Raw genomic sequence first — 19821 nt, 5'->3', positions numbered from 1 at the left:
GTGCACCATACATGGAGTTCGCATGCATGCACAGAAAATCTTTTGGTATGGTATCATATAATTGCAGATCTGTACCAATATTGGGCATATGTCTAGGTTATTGTTGGATGAAAAAAATTTCCAATTTAAGATGATTTTGTTCAAATATCTGGCACTGCTCGTGGGGTTTAGAACGATGACCTTATATGCATGTAATGTTCCTTTTTGGCCTGAATGAAAATTCGTCTTTTGGAGACTTTGGTCGGTCTCTTTATACATAGCCGTTTGAACTTATGCCAACCCGTGGTGATGACTCGCATTCAAACGTGGAGGTAACAGGCAACAGTGGTAATGCTTTAATTCTGAGCTCCACACAATTACGATCCAAATCTGAATCTCTAGGTGACCAAAGAACCATCTTCTGCATTCTCATGTACAAAAGCCACCTCCTTCACTGCCAAGTTGATGGCATCACGCTCTGGTCTCTGAAATACGCTTTACGCCGTCTTTAGAACATAGCCAAATGCGGCTGCAGCAAGCATATCCAAGAAGTTCAAGATCTTTGTTAAGAAAGTAAAGAGTAACCACCACGTATGTACTTCAATTCGAGTCATACCTCATAGGCGATAAGAGGTCTGCTATAGTTGGAATGAGTAGTCACAGTGCTGGTAATGGTATCGCTCTCACTGTCGTTGACCGATCTCTTCGACTTATAGAGCTTTACGAACCACGGTTCTTGATTTTCTTGAGAAGCGAGTTTCGGCCCTGGAGTGAGGTCTCTCAACTGAGTCCCGAGCTGTGTGCTTGTACCATCCACCGATGGGGTCTGCTTGCTCTTCTGCCATGCGCTCCACTTGGGCCGCTGCTTTGGTTCGCTCTGAGACCTGGTTTTCGCCCTCGATGACTCTGTGTTTGCCATGTAATGCGGCCCCAATGCATAATTCTGAGATGCAGAGTCCGCAGTATGTGTGTGATGAAAAGCGAAAGAATCTCTTCTTGATCTCGTTTTAGTGATGACGGACCGATTGTCTTGGGGAGTGTTTTGTGCCGAGGAAAAGAAGTATTCCTTGTACTGTTGTCCTTGTCTCGCTACCGAGAGGTCTCCGGAAAAGTAAGTGGTAAAGCCTTGCTCTATTCTTCTTTCCACCTTTGGTTGATTGAAGTAGCCACTCTTGCTCTTTGAGACTTGGCATGACTCTATGGGATTTCTATCCAGCGGTTCCTGTTTGCTCAGGAGTGTTATGAAGATTCGTTTTCACTAATTATACTACTGAATTGCAGATACACTATATTCTTCTAAAATGAATCGATCATCACTAAATACAATCTCTGAAGGAATGTTCAAACATCAAAGTTTTGAATTGCGTATTGCGTGTGAAAATTTGCTTTTCACTTACTTTCTGTACTTTCCTGTTGTAGCCATCCTGGAATGAATTTCTATGGACTGACGACCGCCTAGGAACCGTGACTTGTGCTTCCTCTGCCATCTGGATCCTTTGAACACGGGCTCGGACTTGAATTGACATTAGTGCGTGCATGCACCGTAGAGTGGCTGTAGTCTGCTTCCTCACAAGGAAACCCCTCACAAGCGCTTGGAGCTTCACTAAACTCCTTAAAGCACATAATGCTTTCCTTGCCTGCAATTTTTGTCATCAGATGATAATAAACGTTAAAGCTTATGACTGGTATTACAAAAACGCAGTCAAATTTCTGCAACACAACATGGGGATCCTTACATCTATTCTTGGACCTGATTCGCTTCATTTTAATTGACGAATTAGAAACTGCTGTAACAAGAACTACTGTACGAACAACGATACTTACTAAGTAAGAGCGAAAGATGGCCTGTATTTTCGTTGCAGCTGCATGTTTATCACTGGCTATGGCCAACAGTGCCAACGAGCGGTCGCGCTGAAGCTGAAACTCGGCCCTTGCCTGCATCACCAGCTGAGCAGTCTCGGTCAAGTCCATCGACCTTGAGAGCTTGTGTGCCTTGCCTTTGGCTGCGGATTTCCCGAAGCTCCACCGCCTTTTTATCTTCGGGGTTGGCAGTGGTAAACCGCTGCTGGCAGCCACATACCCAGATAAAACAGAAGCATCGTTGATCTTCTTGTTATCTTTCTCATCCCTTTTCCTTAACAAGAAGTTTCGGATCCATCTGCTTGCCTTTCCCATCTTCTTAGCACCACAATATGGGAAAAGAAACTGAGAATTAACGCAGACCCTCTTCCTGAATTGCTCTATACTATATGAATTTTATACTTATAGAAACTCAAGAAGCTCTTGAATTCATTAGCTTTTCTTGTATGTAATGAACTTTTGTCCTGGTTTGATCTGGGGCTGTGTGGACTCGAGTGATTCAGTCAAATTAATTGTTTGGTTGAGGCCTGCAGATAGTTTTCACTTCCTGTCTTGCCATTTGCCATTCTCCTGAAGCTTTATAACCTGTAAGGGTTGTCATCATCCGAGATTTCTTTTCTGCATTATAGAAACTGAAAAAGTATCTAGGATTTCATTTTTCTAACGCAACCCGTAAGCTTATAACTTGTAAAATTGTCAACATTCTCTTGCTATTGTTTTCATAAACAAAGTGCATGAAGAGCCACTGTTCTCAAGACAATGGGGCTCGCAATGTGTTATAACAGGCCCAGCCCTCCCCAGCCTAAAACCTTAAAAATTCTAGTCTTAAAAAACTACTCTCAGTTTATTCATGTCATGTGTTTTTTCAGATTCTTTTGCTATCGATGAATAAGATTTGGGAAGTTGGATTTTGAATATAAGTTGAGATGACCCTATATATGTCTAAGATGGTAATTGCAAAGGTTTAGTTTGAAAATTTGAAGATGCAAAAATTTTTTGCCAATGAATTTTAGATGTCTTAACTTTATAATTAGATTACCTTTCTAACACATAAAAACGTATATCTGACAACAAAATAATGTCAGTTATGCTTGAGACCGCGTCTTTCGAGTAAGAAGACGGCCAAGCCATTTCCCTGCGCTTGCAGGAGTGGGGGGGTTGACTGCTGGCATGATGCGCCAAACATGATGATGAGTTAAAGTTAGGAGCTATCGACGGGACAAACAGCATGACGAAGTCGTCCAAATGCATGGCCCCGGATCCATAGGTCGCACCGATTTTTCCAAGTGTTCTCACTGTGTATATTGATCGAACTTGTCTAGAGCAGTACTTCTAGAAAGTGTCAGCGGATATGCGTGATCAATGTGCCGTCCTGTTTTGGTAGTCTGTGACACAAAGTCATGCTCAAAAACCAGAAAATTTGACTTAGGAAAAGGACTTGAACCAAACCACCCCGAGTTGCAAAAACAAGAGTCAACGCATCAGAAATAAAAGAGAATTCTGGGGAAGAGAAGAGGATATAACAGTAGGGGCCTCATCTAGTTTTCTAGTCCTACTACGTACCGAGCTACAGACCGATCGAATTGCGAAAATTACTCCAACTTGGTCCGCTTTCTTTCTTTTACGGTCCATCGAATTACCTCCTCTTCTCACGATTCCTCAATTTCAATCTTTGGAGTTCCGGGTCGAGTCGTGAGGACACGGCGTTCCTCAGTCCTTCCTTGGAAGTTAGGCCATTCCAATTCAGCTGAGAATTCAGCAATCTCAATCCCCACCAAAACGCTTGGGTCCATATATCCGTGTCGATGTCACCATTACATAAACGACTGCTAAACTACTTGTCCCTCGTCTGTTTCTTATTGGCTAAGACTGAATTTTCGCACACATGAAATGGAAGAAGCTTCTGTGACATGCAAAAACGAAAAACGGACCGGCAAATCTCATTGTTCTGAATTTCTGCACCATCTCTCACATCTCCCCGGATATTCTAATTTCTATCTGTCAGGTCTTGGCTTGTCTGGACCAGATAAAACTCTGATCTTCATCTTTTCCATGTTGAAAATGACATTGGACTGACCCTACCCACTTCTGGACCTGGTTGTTTGTTCTCTCTCTTTCTTTTCCGGTTTTTCTGTCAACAATTGGAGGCTATGGGACAACAGAAGCACTAAACCAAGGTGCAAGAAATGCTAAAAATAATTTGAAAATTCCCACTGACTTGTCGGGGTGGACAATACACCCTATGACCCGTTCGGTGGATTTCAAATTAATGTGCAATTTCTGAAGAAGCTTCCGTGAGTTGGAAAATCTCATTCTCTAGTTCGTTGTTTTCTAATGGGTACCTAGAAAACTCGTTCCCCTATATATACATATTCCGTCGGATACGTCTTATCAGAAAAGCTCAACTGCCAGCTCTTGCAAATATAGCTTGTTAGTAGTTATGGCTACTTCCAGGTTAACAGTTTTCTTAGCTGTGCTTGTGCTGCTACCAATTGCAGCTTTAGGATTCCCTTGGACTCCTTTTAATGGTATTTCATCATCATCATCATCTCTCTCTCTCCCTCCCTCCCTCCCTCCCTCTCTCTCTCTCTCTCTCTCTCAAGCAGAGATGCTATGCTAATACATGGAAATGTGCTCTTTTGTGATGAAACAAATATAGAGAAGGTGTGTGATGAGGTGGAGTGTGGAAAAGGGACCTGTGTAACGAATTCGAGCTACCCTTTCACCTACATCTGCGAGTGCGAGGCCGGATGGAGGAGGACGCGCTTGGACAATGAAGACGATCTCAAGTTCCTCCCTTGTGTCATTCCCAATTGTGAGTAAACTCGCTTCTTCTCAAACACTACTGCTGAGACACCGTCCCGCGTCAAGGAAGAGCGGGAGCTCAACTCCTTACCCACCTCTCTTCCTGCAATATCATATATAGTTATATGAATACTTCTGTGCAGCTACTTATTTTCCTTGAATTGATGCGATCTTAAGCTTGAGATATTGGGTTAGGGGGTTGAAGTTGACAAATGCTGTATATGCAAGTTTTAGGCTTTTCTTTAGCTGGAAATGCACATCTAGCTTACTTTAAGATACGGAGTGGGGCAAACTTCAACCGTTAACTTGCTTTGGCTAATGACTGCAACTGTTACCGATTAATATACTTTCTTTTGATACTGTTACTTACCAATATGAAAGAATATGTTCTTTTGAATCTTTAAAACACAAGTACTTAACAAAAACTCGTTTAACTGGCAAACATGTTCTTAATGCAGGTTCGCTCCAGTACTCTTGCATGCCGGCTCCTCCGCCGATCCCACCGGTTCCATTCAACTGGTCTTTCCTTGACCGTAATCAACTTAACCCCTTTTTATAATTTTCTTCATTAAACTACTTCTGAACTTTCATTTTCTGAATTTGAAGATTGCTCTACTCATTTGCTCCTGCAGCTTGCTACTGGACCTATTGCGGAGGAGGAACATGCAGCAAATCAACATCATACGATCATATATGTCAGTGCAGTCCTGGTTATAGCAATCTGATGAACGTCAGCGTTTTCCCTTGCTTCAACGATTGTAAGAACAATAACAAGAATTTATAAGTCGCAATGAAATGTCTCTCATTAACCTCCATGTTCCTTGTTTATTTGTATAGTTTAGTCATTTGAGTTGTTTGTATTGAAGGTGCAATTGGAGCTGATTGCGCCAAGCTTGGAATCAAAGTCGCCACTTCGACCAGCACAACGGCTTCTTCCTTAGGTAGCGGGAGTCACGGTGAGATTGGCAGCCAAACAACAGTCTTATGCCCAATATCTCTGCTTAAATGTTACTTCTACAACCATTTCTATTGCAGAAGACATTAAGAGCTAAAGAATGAAAGATGCATGTTAAAGGAGGCAAAAGTGGAATTTAGATCTTCGAATAAACCCCTTTTCACATAAGCGTGACCAATAGAAAACCTCTAGTGGCCTCTCTCTGGAGAAGTCTTATGATAAAGACCCATTGATCAGTACGAATCAGGACAAAAAAGAAACGTCTTTTCATTCGGGTTGGTAGGGTTTAAGCGTCTGCATTAGAAAAGTCAAACCACCTGTACTTGTGATCTGATACACTTGCAGCGTGGTGATTTTTAATTGGAGAAAAAGACTTTGATACTTGGCCATTATTCAAATTTCGCCTCACTACGCCGTTGACACGCACAAAGCCTACCTTGTCACACACTCCTACAAGTAATCCTTGCCTTCCTGTCCACACAATCCCTCAAATTACACTCCAAATGAAAATCTCCACCTGAATTAGCGGTTACACATAGTACACCAGGATCATAACACATTCATATTGGGTTTGCCATCGTTGTGACGTCCCGTTAGTTGCATGAGATTAGTAGACGGTACAGCAAGTCGGGTGCAACGTGAATCGGGTGTCTCCGAGAACTGCTGGTTAACTGTTTTAAGTAGCAAAGAAGGGAAAAAATCAATTGTTTGGTCTACCTCAAAGAAAAAATCCTGCTGATAAACTTTTGGACAGTCTTTTATGTGCAGCAAATTACTATTCTGACAGCTTACTCTGTTCCTGTTCTCTCAGCTTACGCTGTCCTTCCGGGCAAGATCGTTTGGATGGCCATCCTCACCACATCTATTGCTTTGGTCCTGAAGAAGTAGGAGGGGGATGTGCCGGGTCCATCTATATCTCTTACCTAGTCTATACTACACATGTCATGGTCTTGAATACGCACAGGGTCGTTGTTGATGATGATGCATTCTCTTCATTATTTTCATTTTATGTGGTGTAAAAAGTCTTTCGTGTATTAATAAGGTGCGGGAGTAGGTGAAACATTATTGATGTATAATAGACATGTACACACGTTTTTGACTACAAAGGCCTAGTCCTAATCTCTCTCTCTCTCTCTCTGGCACATGTAGGCACATGCAAGCTCAGAAGTATCGACACTTTTTGGGAGCCTTCATGTCGTGTTAGACACTCAGACATTTGTCCGATAGGCTTTGACATATTCCAATATGGGATCAATAGGTGTCAAAAAATTTACACGTGGTTAACTCTCTCCACACGCTTCATTATGCAAGTCCAAAATTTTGACACGTGATTTCGACATACACATGATCAATTTAAAAATTTTCAATAATGATGAATTAAAAATGTAAATATGTAAAAATAAAAATAATAAAAATAATAAAGGGGAAAGGACTTGTTATTATATATGATGGTGAAATGTGAATTGTTTTTTTTTTTTCGACTTATTATTAAATTTTAAATTTAATAGTGGAATATGTTTTATTGTTTTTCTAAGTTTCATGAATTATTGGAATGGAATATAATTGAATTTGTCAAATTAAAACAATGAATGTTATTAACAAATGATGAATTAATATTTTTAGTGTAAATTCATTATGAGTTCTTTTTTATTATTTATTTATTTGTCAATTGGAATCAAATTAATTTGATTGAAATAATCATGTATATATTAAAAACACATTTAATTTATAACATATTCCAACGTGTTAGATTTCTCTACTTTTTAATAAATGACGTATCGATGTGTTATATCGTGTCATATCGCATGTTCGTGTAGGTATTACTTAGCGTGCAAGTGTGCTGCATAAACGCAAAACCCATCTAATAGCGCTATCATATAGCTTTCTCATTCAAGGCTAGACATTATCGGATGCGAAGAAAAAGATAAGCAACGCAGTAGAGACACTTCCCAAGTCAACATCCACATAATTTGCTCTTCTGGGAATCCTTATCATCAGTAGAAAATGTCAAGCTGTTAAGAAAATGGTGGATCCGAATCGCCGTCTTGAGGAAAACGACCTATTCATGGCAATATAATAGATCAAATATCTAGCTGCGCATTCCTTATAAAAGGTTTCTTTATTCGTCTTGATTGATGATGAATTTGGTTCGATAAAATGATCACGCGTAAATGGATTTCGATAGGAAAAAGTAACTCAAGAAGCGGAATCACTAGTATTGTGTCATAAGATCACATCTTATAATTTAGCAATCACCAGTGTAACAAAAAAAGACTAGGGCCCTGTATGGTAACCATCCAAAAAAGGCCAGATTATGATTCTTTGTTTCCGGGAGTAGTTTGGGAACGGAATCACTTTGGTAAAATTTTTATTTCTGATAACAAATTTCTATTTTTTTGTTGTCAGAAGTAGATTTGGAACAGAATCAAAAATAAAAAGAAAAGTTGATTCTTGTTCCGAAAACAAATCTAAGAATCAAAACAACTCTTCTTCTTCTCTTTTCTTCTTCTTTTTCATTGACTGCCCGTCTGCCGCCGTCCACCATCAGACCGCCATTGTCGGTGGTCGCTGATGGTTGCCGGAGAGACTCCGGTGAGGTCCAAGAGGTCACCGGACCTTGCCCTGGCTTGGTGAGTCTCCGGCGAACTTGCTAGAGGCAAGCCCAGCCACCGGCGAGGCGAGGCTGGGTGAGGCCCGCCCGGCCCTGGCGAGGCTTGCCCAGCCCCACCGGTGGCTAGGCAAGCCTCACCCGGCCACGGTGAGGTTTGCTTGGCCACCGGCGAGGCTAGGCAAGCCTCGCGACGCCCCCCTGCCAGAGGCTCGGCAGGCCTCACCCAGCTCAGCTGGGCTCGCCTAGCCACCGCGAGGCTCAGTGAGCCTCACTGCGGCCTCGCCCGCCCGAGGCTAGCCTAGCCACCGGCGAGGCTTAGTTGACAAGGGTCGGCGACGCTCCGGTGAGGTCATCACGGCTCTTGTCAAGCCTGGTCGTCGGTCCGGCGATTGGCTTGAAGAAGAAGAAGAATAGGAGAAAAAAAGAAAAAAAAAGAAAAAAAAAAAGAAAATGAAAAAAAAAAAGAAAAAAAAATGAAAAAAAGTATAAAAATTATTTAAAAATTAAAAGAAGTTGATTTGGAATAAAATCAATGAATATAGTACTAAACACAATTTTATTCAAGAATAAAATTTTTTAAACAGTTACCAAACAACTTAAAATGTTTAGAATTTGTTCCCAGGAACATAACAAAAAAAAAAAAAATCATTTATGATCAGAATTTACTCTCGAGAACAGAATCGTTACCAAACGCGCCTTAGTTCTATCTTGTATGTGATCCCATTCCTTGCAAGCTGATGTTTCACGCTATTTTTGACAGTGCTAGTTAATCTCAGAGATCGTATAGCTAAAAAGCTAGATACCGTCAGCTGTATCTCTGCCCACTTTATTAGTCACGCATTAGTGCTGATTGACAGATTACTAGAAACAGAGGTTCCTTAGCTGAACGAAGCACTCTCTTTTGACACGAGAGAGCAATATGATCACTATGCCATTTAGTAAAGTACTGCAATTTGGTCTGCTTACGCGACGTGCTAGCCGAAAGTTACGCACGATAAATCCAAAGGTGACCCAACTGCAATCTAAAGACAAAGCATACATTCAGCACCCAAGCCCAATGTAAGTTTAGGCACTTACGGAGTAACTCCCTCAAGTTTGCCAAAAGTAGACCGGCGAGAAACTCCTTTAGCTCTCTAAACTACAAATCTATCAGAAAGAAAATAAAGAGTACCTGGTTGTCGAGTCAGTATCAGTGAGCAAGCATGTCAAACCCCATGAATCCAAGCAATCCCAGCTATGTTAATACACTCGAATAGTCATGAAGCAAGGCAACCTGTTCTAGGATGCTGGTTCTTTCTGTTAATTGGGTGATGATCCATAACAAAACTGATGCTCCCATAAGGATACTTTTGCAATGAATCTTCTGAATCATTATTTGAGTAGTTGCACCAAAAATGCAAAGAAACAAAAAAGAACAGAGGGTATATATTCTGGAATCTAATATATGACAGAAAATGCTTTGAAACGATTCGTCAGAGCAGTATATCTCTTTTATTCAAAATTTTCACATTTGAAGGAGGATCTGATGCAGTTAGCAGCTCAAAAACTGCGAATATACCACAATATTTATCGGACTAAATTAAGCATCCATATAAGAATTACAAAATCTGAATGAAGATACACATTCAAAGCTCACCCTTCCCCAGGGAAAATCACTTGGATTTTACTTCTACGCCATTCTTTCCGGCAATGATCACTGCTGTTGCCATGTCGAGAAACAGTCCATGTTCGACCACCCCTTCGAATGCCGATATTTCCTTCCCCGCTGCTAAGCTGTCCTTAATTGGAGTTTTAAAGTACAAGTCCACAATATAGTTAGAATTATCTGTGACATAGGGCTTCCCATCCTGGTTCAACCTCAGTTTTGCCTCACAGCCTTCTTCATTGAACAATTCTTGAAGCTTTACCTGTTGTCATAAAAAATCAACCTAATTTTCAGCATTTGAGGGAGCTCAACCATACCGACAAGCACATTAATAAACGTCAACAGCAGAAAGCTTTTAACTCCACAATCCCTTTTCCATTAGAAATTTGAAAGGCATGCTGGGGTTTCCTCAGATCTCCACCGAGAATGAATGATGCAGCCACGTGCCGTGCAAGTCATGAGGAAGTTGTAAACATGCAAGATTAATCCAATTTCTCGTATTTCAATTCTCCATCGCAAAAACAGGTGAACTAAGATCAGACAAAATGAACAGCAGAATCACTACAAAAACAAAACTTCCGCAAGGAAAAAGTAAAACACATTACTTCAAATCAAATTCAACAGGGAGATCACACCAACCCACCGAAAATTCCACCAATTCTGTCAAGCAACACCAACATTACTCCATTTCAACCCAAACTCCAAAAAATTAAAACTTTATGTTCAAATCAAGAACTTCACATCACAACGCACTCCAGAATCACCTGCAGAAGTAACATATCCTTCCAAGCAAGTGACACCAACACAACTCCATTTCAATACACATTCCCAAAGATAAGAACTTTCAACATTTCAACATTAAATCAAGAACGTAAAAACAAAACCAGTCACCGGGCTCCAGAATCACTCACCAAATTGTACTTCCAGCAGAACTGCACCACCTCAACCGGCATTGCCAATCCGCTCCCGCCAAGCCCACTTACGAGCTTGGTCTCATCCGCCACCACCACGAACTTGTCGCTCGCGGCCTCCACCATCTTCTCCCTCAGGAGGGCCCCGCCCCTCCCCTTCACCAGGTTCAAATCGGGGTCCACCTCGTCGGCGCCGTCGATCGCGAGGTCGAGCCGCGGGTGGTCGTCGAGGACCGAGAGCGGGATGCCGAGCCCCGGGCCTGCTCCTCGGTGCGCTTCGAGGTCGGGACCCCGACGATGTCCGACAGCTCGCCGGACCGGAGGAGCTGGCCGAGCTTGGCCACGACGAAGGCCGCGGTGGAGCCGGTGCCGAGGCCGAGGACCATGCCGCTGCGGACATAGCCCACGGCCTTGTCGGCGGCGATCTTCTTGAGGTCGTCCTGGGTGAGGGCGGGGGATGGGGATGGGGATGGGGCGGAGAGGGCCCTGATGGAGAGGGGCTTCGGAGTTGAGGAAGGGCCGCGCAGGTCGAGGGTCCCGGGGGCGCGCAGGTGAGACCGCCGCCGTGGCGGGAAGCGGCGGAGAAGGAAGATACGGAGGAGATGGTGCCGGCGGCGGCGGCGGCGGCGGCGGCGGAGGCGGAGGCCATTTTCTGGGAGAACGGAGGATGATGGGCGGTTAGAGTTGGTTTGTTCTGTATTTAGATTTGTCCTTGTCTGAGAAATTTGAGAAATTTGAGAAATTTAAGGTTTTTGGTGCGATTAAGGTTAGGTGGTCTTTTCTTTTTCCTTTTCTGGTGAGCCATTTGGTGGAGTGAGGTTTTACGGTTGGCAATGGTTGGTGAAAGTGTGTCGTTTTGGTAGCTGCTTCTGCTGCATAAACATCTATCTGATTTGGACAAATGATTTGGGGGGAAAGAATCATTAAACAATGAGGGATGTTGATTTTTCCATCTTTTCTTATTATTAAATCAATGGCTCGAAGATGAGTAGATCCGAAGCCCGCAGGCTCGAGCTGTTCAAAGTGTTACCATCAGTAGCAACTGTGGTTCAAGATTGCACATGAGCTTTTGACTCAGCTGAATTTCTTCACTAATTCCTTTTCCAATCCACGTCTGGCAATAGGCAACTGACAACGTACCAAAGAGTCAAATTCAGAATACATTGGAGTCTAAATGCCTGGTCATGCCCCATAAGGCGATAAATGTAGCAGTCTCTGGGGAAGGGAAGAGAATGGAACACTGGAGGCACCACTTCTCTTCAGGAATAATTTGATCTTTTTAGAATTATGACAATTTTACTTTCTCTCTCTCATTTGTTCCGACGCGGGTTGGCTACTGCAATATATTGAAACCGCCCCGGTTGGCTTGGGTTTGGGTGCGTCAGCTGCATCTTGCATAAAGGTCGATGCTTCCTAACTGCAGCCGTGAGTTTGATTGAACATCTCGAACTGCGAGAAACTTAAACCTGCGATATGTAACCTCAAGTGAACGATTGATCAGATCTAACTTTCAAACTATGGGGAAAAAAAAAATCTCTGGTTGACACTGTACCTGAAAGCATTGGATGGGGGCACTTTCGTTTTAATTTTGAAAGTCCTGCGCTCGAAACGGTTGTTAAACAGCTGGGAAGTCTGTTCATCCAATACATGCCAGCTGGATCCGCCATCGCTGCTTCCCTGCAGGACCCTGAGAAGTGACCGAAATGTAGCAATTCGTTTAAATGTGATTCTTCTAACCTATAATTAGGGCATCGATGCCCGAAGGAATAAGGAATTGACTATCTCTGAACAGATGATTCAATGGTCTGATGATCAATGACTGAAACAAGATCAAGACATTCCTTGATGCATCTTAAGCTCATAGGAATATGATATGCAATCAGACTGTTAGGGAATCATGAAAACCAGATGAATTTTGCTGACTAAATGGTTTATGAACATCACGCATGGTTTTAGTGATAACAGAAGTATACTTTTAAAGTTAGGTAAACAACATGAACAATAGAATCCACACGCCAACAGAGGACTATGCAGAAGGAAGCGCACCAATTCATAGGATCTCTTTCTGGAACGTCATTGGCAGACATCAACTCGTAAGCCACAAGCTCTCTCATCTGGCCATCCGGTACTTTATACATGATCCAACAACCTGCAAGACTAATTTCAGTAACTAACAAATGAAAACACAAACTAACAGTTGGGAAGAACATACACAGGATACAGCAACCATACAAAATTCGTTGGTGATCCATCATGCTTTCACCATGATCTCTCCATCAGAGTGCCAAATGAAAAAACAATCCTACAACTCTCATAGATAAGGTCATTTTACCTCGACCCCCATTTGGTTCCTCCCATTTGGTCTCACGAGTACCATCAAATGCTGCTGTGGCCTGAAAGTTCATCAGAATAGTTTAATGACAAAACATTGAGGTACGACGAGTAGAACTGTGAAGGAAGCTTACAAAGTCAAAGAGCAAACCACTACTTACAATTCCAAGAGGAAGTTCCTCACCACTTGCAAGAACCGAACCAGAGTGGATTCTATTAGATTTCAACAGTGGAAAGGATAGAACATCGCTACCGAAATGGTCACTCTGTCTAAGGTTATGGATCACATCATCCAAAGCATCCAGAACTACAGGTAATGCTAGCGAGGCTTTTACAGGGTCACCAGCCAGAGATATGTCAATTTTCCCGTCCACGTGTTCACACTTCAGAGAGAGTGCATTGAGTAACTCGCTGAAGGAAGGAAGCAACTGATGCACAAATGGTGGTGTCCCAATTGAAGCTGAATCAAGTGACACTCTCCTTGTTTTGAAGGGTGATTTCCTCGTCTTTTCTAAAAGTTCCCTAAAAGTCTCAAAAACTTCGAGAGCTCTAAGCTTAGCAACAGAGTTGTCTGCTAAGAGAGAGAGGATAGGAGAAAATGCATCATAGATTTTTGTTACATGCTCATCAAAGCAAACACGAACTGGGCAAGAAGAGCAACTCAAAGAGCCATTGTCATCCGGACCAATCTCTGATCTCGAGATGCGCCATTCCTTGTCCCCACTTTGCCTACCAGGTAAAGATACCGAGGCATCGCCTGCTGCATGAAGATCTCTCTCAATTGCTTCCATTTCCCTTTTCTCACGATCTTCAAGGGCAGAAAGCACCTGAGATGTAAAACTTCTCCGACATTCTTTTGTCAACTTAGCTAAAACAGCTGAAAGAGATGTTTCCGTGATCAAGTTTCGCCGTGTTAAAACCTGCATGTTAAACCAAGAAAGAAATAATTTGGCACAATCTATTGGATTCTCTCAATTACTCAACTCAAGTTACCCCCTCAAGGGTCATGACAAGTTACTTGCAAAATAAATATCAACGACCCATCTATTTTCAGGTGATGTGCTATTATTTAAAGGTTACTTCGAGAATCTGTCTTTCCATACCATAACACAACATATAAGTATAAATCTTATGTTGGTGAAAATCTACAAGCAGAAAAACAAAATCTACTGTGGATGTTGGTGAAACTCCCAGTTAGGACCATATGCTGCTGAAAAGATAAATTACCTCATGCCACTTCCTTGTGTAGCGTTTTGTGACATCATAGATTCCATCTTTTGCTATCCCAAATGCATAATTCATTTGCTTATTCCACCTAGCATATTAAGAATGGAAAGCAAAAGTAGTTCTCTCAATATTGGAAAGCAAAAGTAGTTCTCTCAAACATTTTAGAATAAGTCACAATCAAAGGGGAATCAAACTGCGTTACCCCTTTTCATATAGCAAAGGTTCGTCATAAACTCCTTCACAAGGATCAAGATGCATCCATCTGCACAATCATGCACAATAGGAAATACTTGTGATTGTTGATTAAAAATCATACTTCACAGAGAGTGTGAACGAGTTGCAGAATATTAATGATGTTTCTACCTTCCCAGATGTACCGAAAAGCACTCTGTCCACACATGATCATTGAGATCTAAAACCTACACAAGAACAAGAGACAGTGGAGGGGGAAGAGCCATTAAGACCTCATATGACACAATACATAATAGAAGAAAGAGTGCCTTGACACATTATCATTTCGGAGATAGTGACGCGACCACAAATATGAAATGGCAAAATAAGTGATCTAAGCTTTAATTCGTGCAAGTTCATATTGAGGCTAATTGGCTGATACAAAACACAACAAAGTGTGCCTTAACATAATATTATCTTGTAGATGATCCACCCAGAGCATGTAATGGCAAAGCCAACAACTTAAGGTTTAATTCACGTAAATTCATACTCAAACCAATTTTTTCTATTCAAATTTATCACGAGACCCATACCAAGTACATTTGCTGCACCAAATAACATAACATGCAATCAATCCTATATATTTGAAGACTAAGTATACATTTTGGCAGATTAATTTCTTATTTGGAAATAAAGAAGAAATTGCAAAGTTTAGACCCACCGTATCATGAAGCCTGAAGGATTAAGGCAAAAAAAAAAAAAAAAAAAAAGAACTAACCAGACGGGTTTCATAACCCAAAGCACGACAGTATAATGTAAAGCAGTTTGCCCACTCCCCACAACGGCCTCTTCTTGTCTCTAAGAGCTTCCAATAGAAAAAGAGGCAAAAAATTAGTTGTCTGTAGAGTACAATATTCTCTCATGGGAAAAGGGAGGACGCCAAAGAACTAATTTCTGTTGAGGTTACAAAACCAAAATACCTTCACTGGATCGTTGTATCTCGGAAAGCGTGTGATCCTTGAGCAGCGTGTGCAGCTAGAATTGGCAAAAGACAGCGAAAAGAATAAGAAAGGCCAGTTTAGCAAAGGGAACCATAAAGCCAAGCATAACAACTAATATATTCACCAAGTTAATTTGCTTTAATTACTTTTGTTATCCAGATAGCTACAAACAAACATCTTGAATTCAAATCTTACAAATTTTTTTTTTTTGGTTCTTTCCTTTTCTTTTCCTGAAGGAAATGTGCTCATAAGAAGGTAGCGGACTGGATAAGCACTTCTCTAATATTCAAAATGCTAGCAGGCCATCACACTATGCCAATGGTTATTCCTGAATATGGGGTTTGACATTCGAACTTTGATGTACTCCAAGTCCAACATATTTTTTTGCCTTCCTAGTTCCTAGGATTTTGCATGAGTCAATTTTTTTATGTTAAAAACTTCCAAGTTTTGAAAACTAGATAAGGACACAACAGGTGTCATACCTTTCATACGACACTCACTTAAGTGCCATAAATTTTTTTTTTTTGGGTCACTTAAGTGCCATGATTTCTCAAAAGACGTTCACTTAAGTGCCACGGATTCTAAAAATGATTACTTGAGTGTCACAACTTTTAAAAAACATTCATTACAAGTACCATGCCACGACAGATTTTCGGTACATGGAGTAAAAGTTTTTTAAAAAGCTATGGCACTCGAACATTTTTTTTTTTTTAAAGAACTCATTGCATTTAGTGATTGAATAGAAGTTATGGCACTCAAGTTTACGTCTTTTAGAAGTTATGACATGCACGTGAGTGCCGTACAGAAGTTAAGATAGATGTGATATTCTTATGGTGTATGCTCCAGCAGATAATCTTCAACCATGATATTATTCTTTTCCTTCTCCTCCTAAACAAATATCTGCTTCTTAAATAGCAATAACCTCTTGTTACTTAGAGAATGCTTTTGCTTATTTCCCCTGGAGAATATGTACTCCTCTATGAGTTACTATAAAAATGCAGATGAACTAATTCCCCAGCCATATAATATGTACATAAGGTTGCCAAGAGAACAGCGTATTTCAGGAAAGCACAAGTCTAAATTTTGAATAAAATCCAGAGTTGGCTGCATGATGAAATTAAACAGGGAAGGTTTTTCTTCTTAATTTTTTTTTTAGGGGAATGGGAGCTAATTAGATGGGAATAAGATAGTAATCTTTTCCTACCAGTAAATTTCAACGCGAGAACCGCCATGAAGAAGTTCGGAAGGAAGCGGCCTGCCCATGCCTTGACCTACAGTTTCACCACCACATCCTTCGCAAGGAGGAGCATTAACCCAGCTGCAAAAATAGATGAGTTCAGACCCCTCTTATATTCCAGTTTGGATATTAAATTTGTACAGGCAACAAGGATATGAGAACACAGGTTAGTAATTTATTCATGGTACTTTAAGGAACACGAAATTCCTCTTTTGCACCTTTCATCATTATGAACCATGTTATAAAGGTAAGTATTCAAAAGATTTACATAGTAAACGATGTCATTATTTCCCCCTCTTATTTTTTCAGCCTCCAATTTTTCTACCTGTCTTAAGATGATTATTCCTAACTCTGACATATTGTGCCTTAAATGACAAAACTTTCCCTTTTCAACCATCGTGTCTGCCCATCATGCTCCTATAAAGATCACTAAACAACTATTTGCTTAAGCATGGCAAATGTAAAAAAGCAAAGTTGCCATCCTGCAGTCCTGAATCAGAATTTAAACCTCATATCAAACAAAGGTGCAAAGCATGCTCTGGTTAATATAACCGGGATTTTCTTAGTGCAACACGGGTGACATTTAGAGTATGATGTCTGATTTTTCCGAGAGGACTGCTTCCACTTAAGCATACAATAATGACATCTAGATCCTCAGTGCTGATCAAGATGACTATGAGGTCCTAAATTAAAACCCATGAAAAAACAAGACTTCTACCATGAACTCTATCCATATATGTATCATGAGCACTTCCCTGTATGCTAAATGAATAGCTGGAAGAAGTTATCTACCCATGAAGCAGATGAATATGAAAAGCCCAGTAGTAGGAATACTTCAAAAAACGGTTGCACTATAATAAAAATAGGTGATGTAAGCATGAAATGATGAAAAAACTCTTCAGCTGCAGTCGCATATCAGCAATCACTGCAGAAGATATACACTATCTAGAATTTAGAAGAACTAAGCAGAAAAATGCAATGGACAACCATTAAAAGCACCTGAATGAACGCTTGAACCAGTAAAGCAGCTGTATTAAGAAAGCATGATCCTGTTCACTTTTGGATGGTTTGAAGTTCCCCACCTGACCATATGTTAATTTACACTCATGAATGGCCAAAGCAACAAAAATGCTCATTGTTTGCAAGAGAAAACATCAGCAAATTGGTCCTTGACGGTAAGCAAAATTACACTGCAGGTTCTCAAAGGTAACATGAGGTCAAAGCAAAACCACACTACCCCTCTCACCTTGGCCAGAGATAACAATGCCTTCTCCTCAAGCTCGTCTACAGGTACAGTCTTCCGAGCAGCCTCTTGGGCTCTAGGATCCTCATACTAAATTTCACAGCATTGATTCAGTCAAGCGGCTAATATCGTTCTCACCGATACAGACGAGAGAAAAAGAAGTACAGACAGAGAATATTATTACCCCGCGAACTTGAGCAATGTAAGGCCTCAATCTTTCCTCCATGTGAGCACTATTATCGTGCACGACAAACTGCTGCAACAGCAGTGCTTCCTCTTCCGCCTAAAAGAACGAAAGAAAATTGAAACTTCACAACTATCTGATAAGAATATTAAAATTGGAGCGGCGGATAAATTTCTCAAACGAAAAGCACAAGTCGCCCGCGCCAATTTTCAGCAAACTTCAGGTGACGCCCGCGATCCAACAAATATCGAATCCTACCTGCAGCAATCGAGCCAGCTCCTCATCCGACTTGAGCAATTCGGCGCTGCTGCTGCCCCCGGCGCCCTGGTCCGCCGCCCTCTCCCCTTCCTCATCGATCGACACGAGCCGGAGCTTGCCGGCGACCGCGGCGAGATCGGAGTCCTCGGAGACGACCCGATCGTCACCGTCCGCAACGATCTGACGAAGGCAACAACAGCCCAAAAAAAAAAAAAAAAAAAACAAACAAACAAAACCGAATGATCAGCCGCGATCGCACCTCAATTCCCTAACCCAATGCACTGACCCAGCTAAAAAAGCAACGATTTTTCGGGACGATTCGGCGAGAGAGAGATGAACCCTTTGCTCGTCGGGAGGGATCGCGGTGAGGGAGAAAAGCTGGTATCTGAACACCTGCAAAAACGGAGAGGCGAAGGCCTTAGCTGCAGCAAGAATCAGAGAGAGAGAGAGAGAGAGAGAGAGAGAGACTTCGAGGCCGTCGTCGGTGTCGTAGTCGACTTCGTAGTCGGAGCCGTCGTGGCGGACCTGGAACCTCCGCGCCACCATCTCTCTCTCTCTCTCTCTCTCTCTGAGCTCAGATCTCCGTACAGGAAGGTATCGCAGAATGGATGATGATGATGATGCTGATGATGAATGACCAAAAACGAGTTCGTGGAATGCGTTTGGGGTCAAGTCCACGGTTGACTTGACATTGACCTGAGAGCTCCCCCAGGTCCTCCTCACTCCACAGCACATGAACACTTGAAGCCCAAAACAAAAAAAAAAAAAAAAAAAAAAAAAAAGGGAAAGTAAAATTGGCATTTCATTCCTTTCTCTTTTCATCTAATGATTAAATTTCAATTAATTTATTCGGAAAAAAAGAGATATTTATGATCTTCGCAATAGAGAAACGGGCATATCAAATACTACGAGATTGGCTGTGATGAATCATGGGCTCTTTGCTTTTCGCAAGTTAATTCGTGAGGATTGGCTTTGTTGGCACTGAATTGTGCTCACAGAAGAAGATGCAGAAGATGAATAAGTGCTCATTTGAAATGAGCTTATGTGGCTCAAAAGCTCTTACCCTCCTCAGTAGCTTCCCAAGGGCTTGAGTGAAGCATTGGATGGCTTCCATCACGTAAAAGCTCATGAGGTTCACTTCAAATTGTGTTGCTGGGACAGAAGATGCAAATGAGGAGAAGCCAGTGGGTCAGAAGAATGGGGTTGGTGCATGAGAATTGAGCAGGCCAAACCTACAAACGACCGTGTTTTCTGCTCCTGTCCCTTGCATCATTTCCTTTGGCCACTCTTTTCAAGTCTCATGGTTAGTCATTGGTTCTGCTAAGGAAAAGGAAAGGAGACAGAGAATTGCTTATACGGTATTTTGTCTTAGGAAACAGCTATTGTCGTTTGCCCCTCAGATT

General features: G+C 41.7%; 4 protein-coding genes across 4 annotated transcripts; 1 reads left to right on the top strand and 3 right to left on the bottom strand.

Annotated features, from left to right (window-relative positions):
* Positions 1 to 270: 270 nt before the first annotated feature.
* On the bottom strand, positions 271 to 2803 carry LOC104415460 (protein IQ-DOMAIN 14). Its single transcript, XM_010026753.3, has 4 exons — positions 1804 to 2803; positions 1377 to 1616; positions 596 to 1201; positions 271 to 508 (listed from the first exon to the last, which is right to left on the bottom strand). Exons 1-4 carry the CDS (start codon positions 2152 to 2154, stop codon positions 488 to 490), a joined length of 1218 nt encoding a protein of 405 aa, XP_010025055.2. The 5' UTR covers positions 2155 to 2803; the 3' UTR covers positions 271 to 487.
* A 1219-nt stretch (positions 2804 to 4022) lies between these two features.
* Positions 4023 to 6722, top strand: LOC104417674. The gene is made up of 6 exons (XM_018861552.2): positions 4023 to 4367; positions 4499 to 4654; positions 5103 to 5177; positions 5277 to 5402; positions 5511 to 5600; positions 6411 to 6722. The coding sequence occupies exons 1-6, from the start codon at positions 4280 to 4282 to the stop codon at positions 6485 to 6487; spliced, it is 612 nt and encodes a 203-aa protein (XP_018717097.2). The 5' UTR covers positions 4023 to 4279; the 3' UTR covers positions 6488 to 6722.
* Positions 6723 to 9653: 2931 nt separating this feature from the next.
* LOC104417673 (probable ribose-5-phosphate isomerase 3, chloroplastic) lies at positions 9654 to 11509 on the bottom strand (the record flags this gene model as incomplete). The annotated part of the gene is given in 3 exon segments (XM_039300215.1): positions 9654 to 10117; positions 10767 to 11023; positions 11026 to 11509. Coding segments are annotated over 3 exon segments (996 nt in total), but the record flags the coding sequence as incomplete, so codon positions are not given.
* A 319-nt stretch (positions 11510 to 11828) lies between these two features.
* Positions 11829 to 19134, bottom strand: LOC104415458 (peptide-N(4)-(N-acetyl-beta-glucosaminyl)asparagine amidase). Its single transcript, XM_010026750.3, has 17 exons — positions 18887 to 19134; positions 18758 to 18811; positions 18419 to 18598; positions 18161 to 18259; positions 17980 to 18066; positions 17733 to 17815; positions 16701 to 16814; positions 15476 to 15530; positions 15274 to 15360; positions 14688 to 14743; positions 14527 to 14586; positions 14325 to 14412; positions 13259 to 14017; positions 13099 to 13159; positions 12813 to 12915; positions 12319 to 12453; positions 11829 to 12232 (listed from the first exon to the last, which is right to left on the bottom strand). Exons 1-17 carry the CDS (start codon positions 18962 to 18964, stop codon positions 12148 to 12150), a joined length of 2184 nt encoding a protein of 727 aa, XP_010025052.2. The 5' UTR covers positions 18965 to 19134; the 3' UTR covers positions 11829 to 12147.
* Between the last annotated feature and the right edge of the window lie 687 nt (positions 19135 to 19821).

Source organism: Eucalyptus grandis, chromosome 8 (genome assembly GCF_016545825.1).
Source record: "Eucalyptus grandis isolate ANBG69807.140 chromosome 8, ASM1654582v1, whole genome shotgun sequence".
Taxonomy (NCBI): domain Eukaryota; kingdom Viridiplantae; phylum Streptophyta; class Magnoliopsida; order Myrtales; family Myrtaceae; genus Eucalyptus; species Eucalyptus grandis.
This window is presented reverse-complemented; position numbering and strand designations above follow the sequence as displayed.

Excerpts from the sequence above, each read along its gene's own strand:
- LOC104415460 (XM_010026753.3), bottom strand. The coding sequence starts at position 2,154 with ATGGGAAAGGCAAGCAGATGGATCCGAAACTTCTTGTTAAGGAAAAGG. Across the intron at positions 1,617-1,803 it reads CCATCTTTCGCTCTTACTTA|GCAAGGAAAGCATTATGTGC; the intron begins GTAAGTATCGTT and ends CAAAAATTGCAG. Across the intron at positions 1,202-1,376 it reads ACAACAGGAAAGTACAGAAA|GAACCGCTGGATAGAAATCC; the intron begins GTAAGTGAAAAG and ends CTGAGCAAACAG.
- LOC104417674 (XM_018861552.2), top strand. The coding sequence starts at position 4,280 with ATGGCTACTTCCAGGTTAACAGTTTTCTTAGCTGTGCTTGTGCTGCTA. Across the intron at positions 4,368-4,498 it reads CCCTTGGACTCCTTTTAATG|AGAAGGTGTGTGATGAGGTG; the intron begins GTATTTCATCAT and ends AAACAAATATAG. Across the intron at positions 5,178-5,276 it reads CAACTGGTCTTTCCTTGACC|CTTGCTACTGGACCTATTGC; the intron begins GTAATCAACTTA and ends TTGCTCCTGCAG.
- LOC104415458 (XM_010026750.3), bottom strand. The coding sequence starts at position 18,964 with ATGGTGGCGCGGAGGTTCCAGGTCCGCCACGACGGCTCCGACTACGAA. Across the intron at positions 15,361-15,475 it reads GATACAACGATCCAGTGAAG|CTCTTAGAGACAAGAAGAGG; the intron begins GTATTTTGGTTT and ends TTCTATTGGAAG. Across the intron at positions 14,413-14,526 it reads CCTTTGCTATATGAAAAGGG|GTGGAATAAGCAAATGAATT; the intron begins GTAACGCAGTTT and ends TTAATATGCTAG.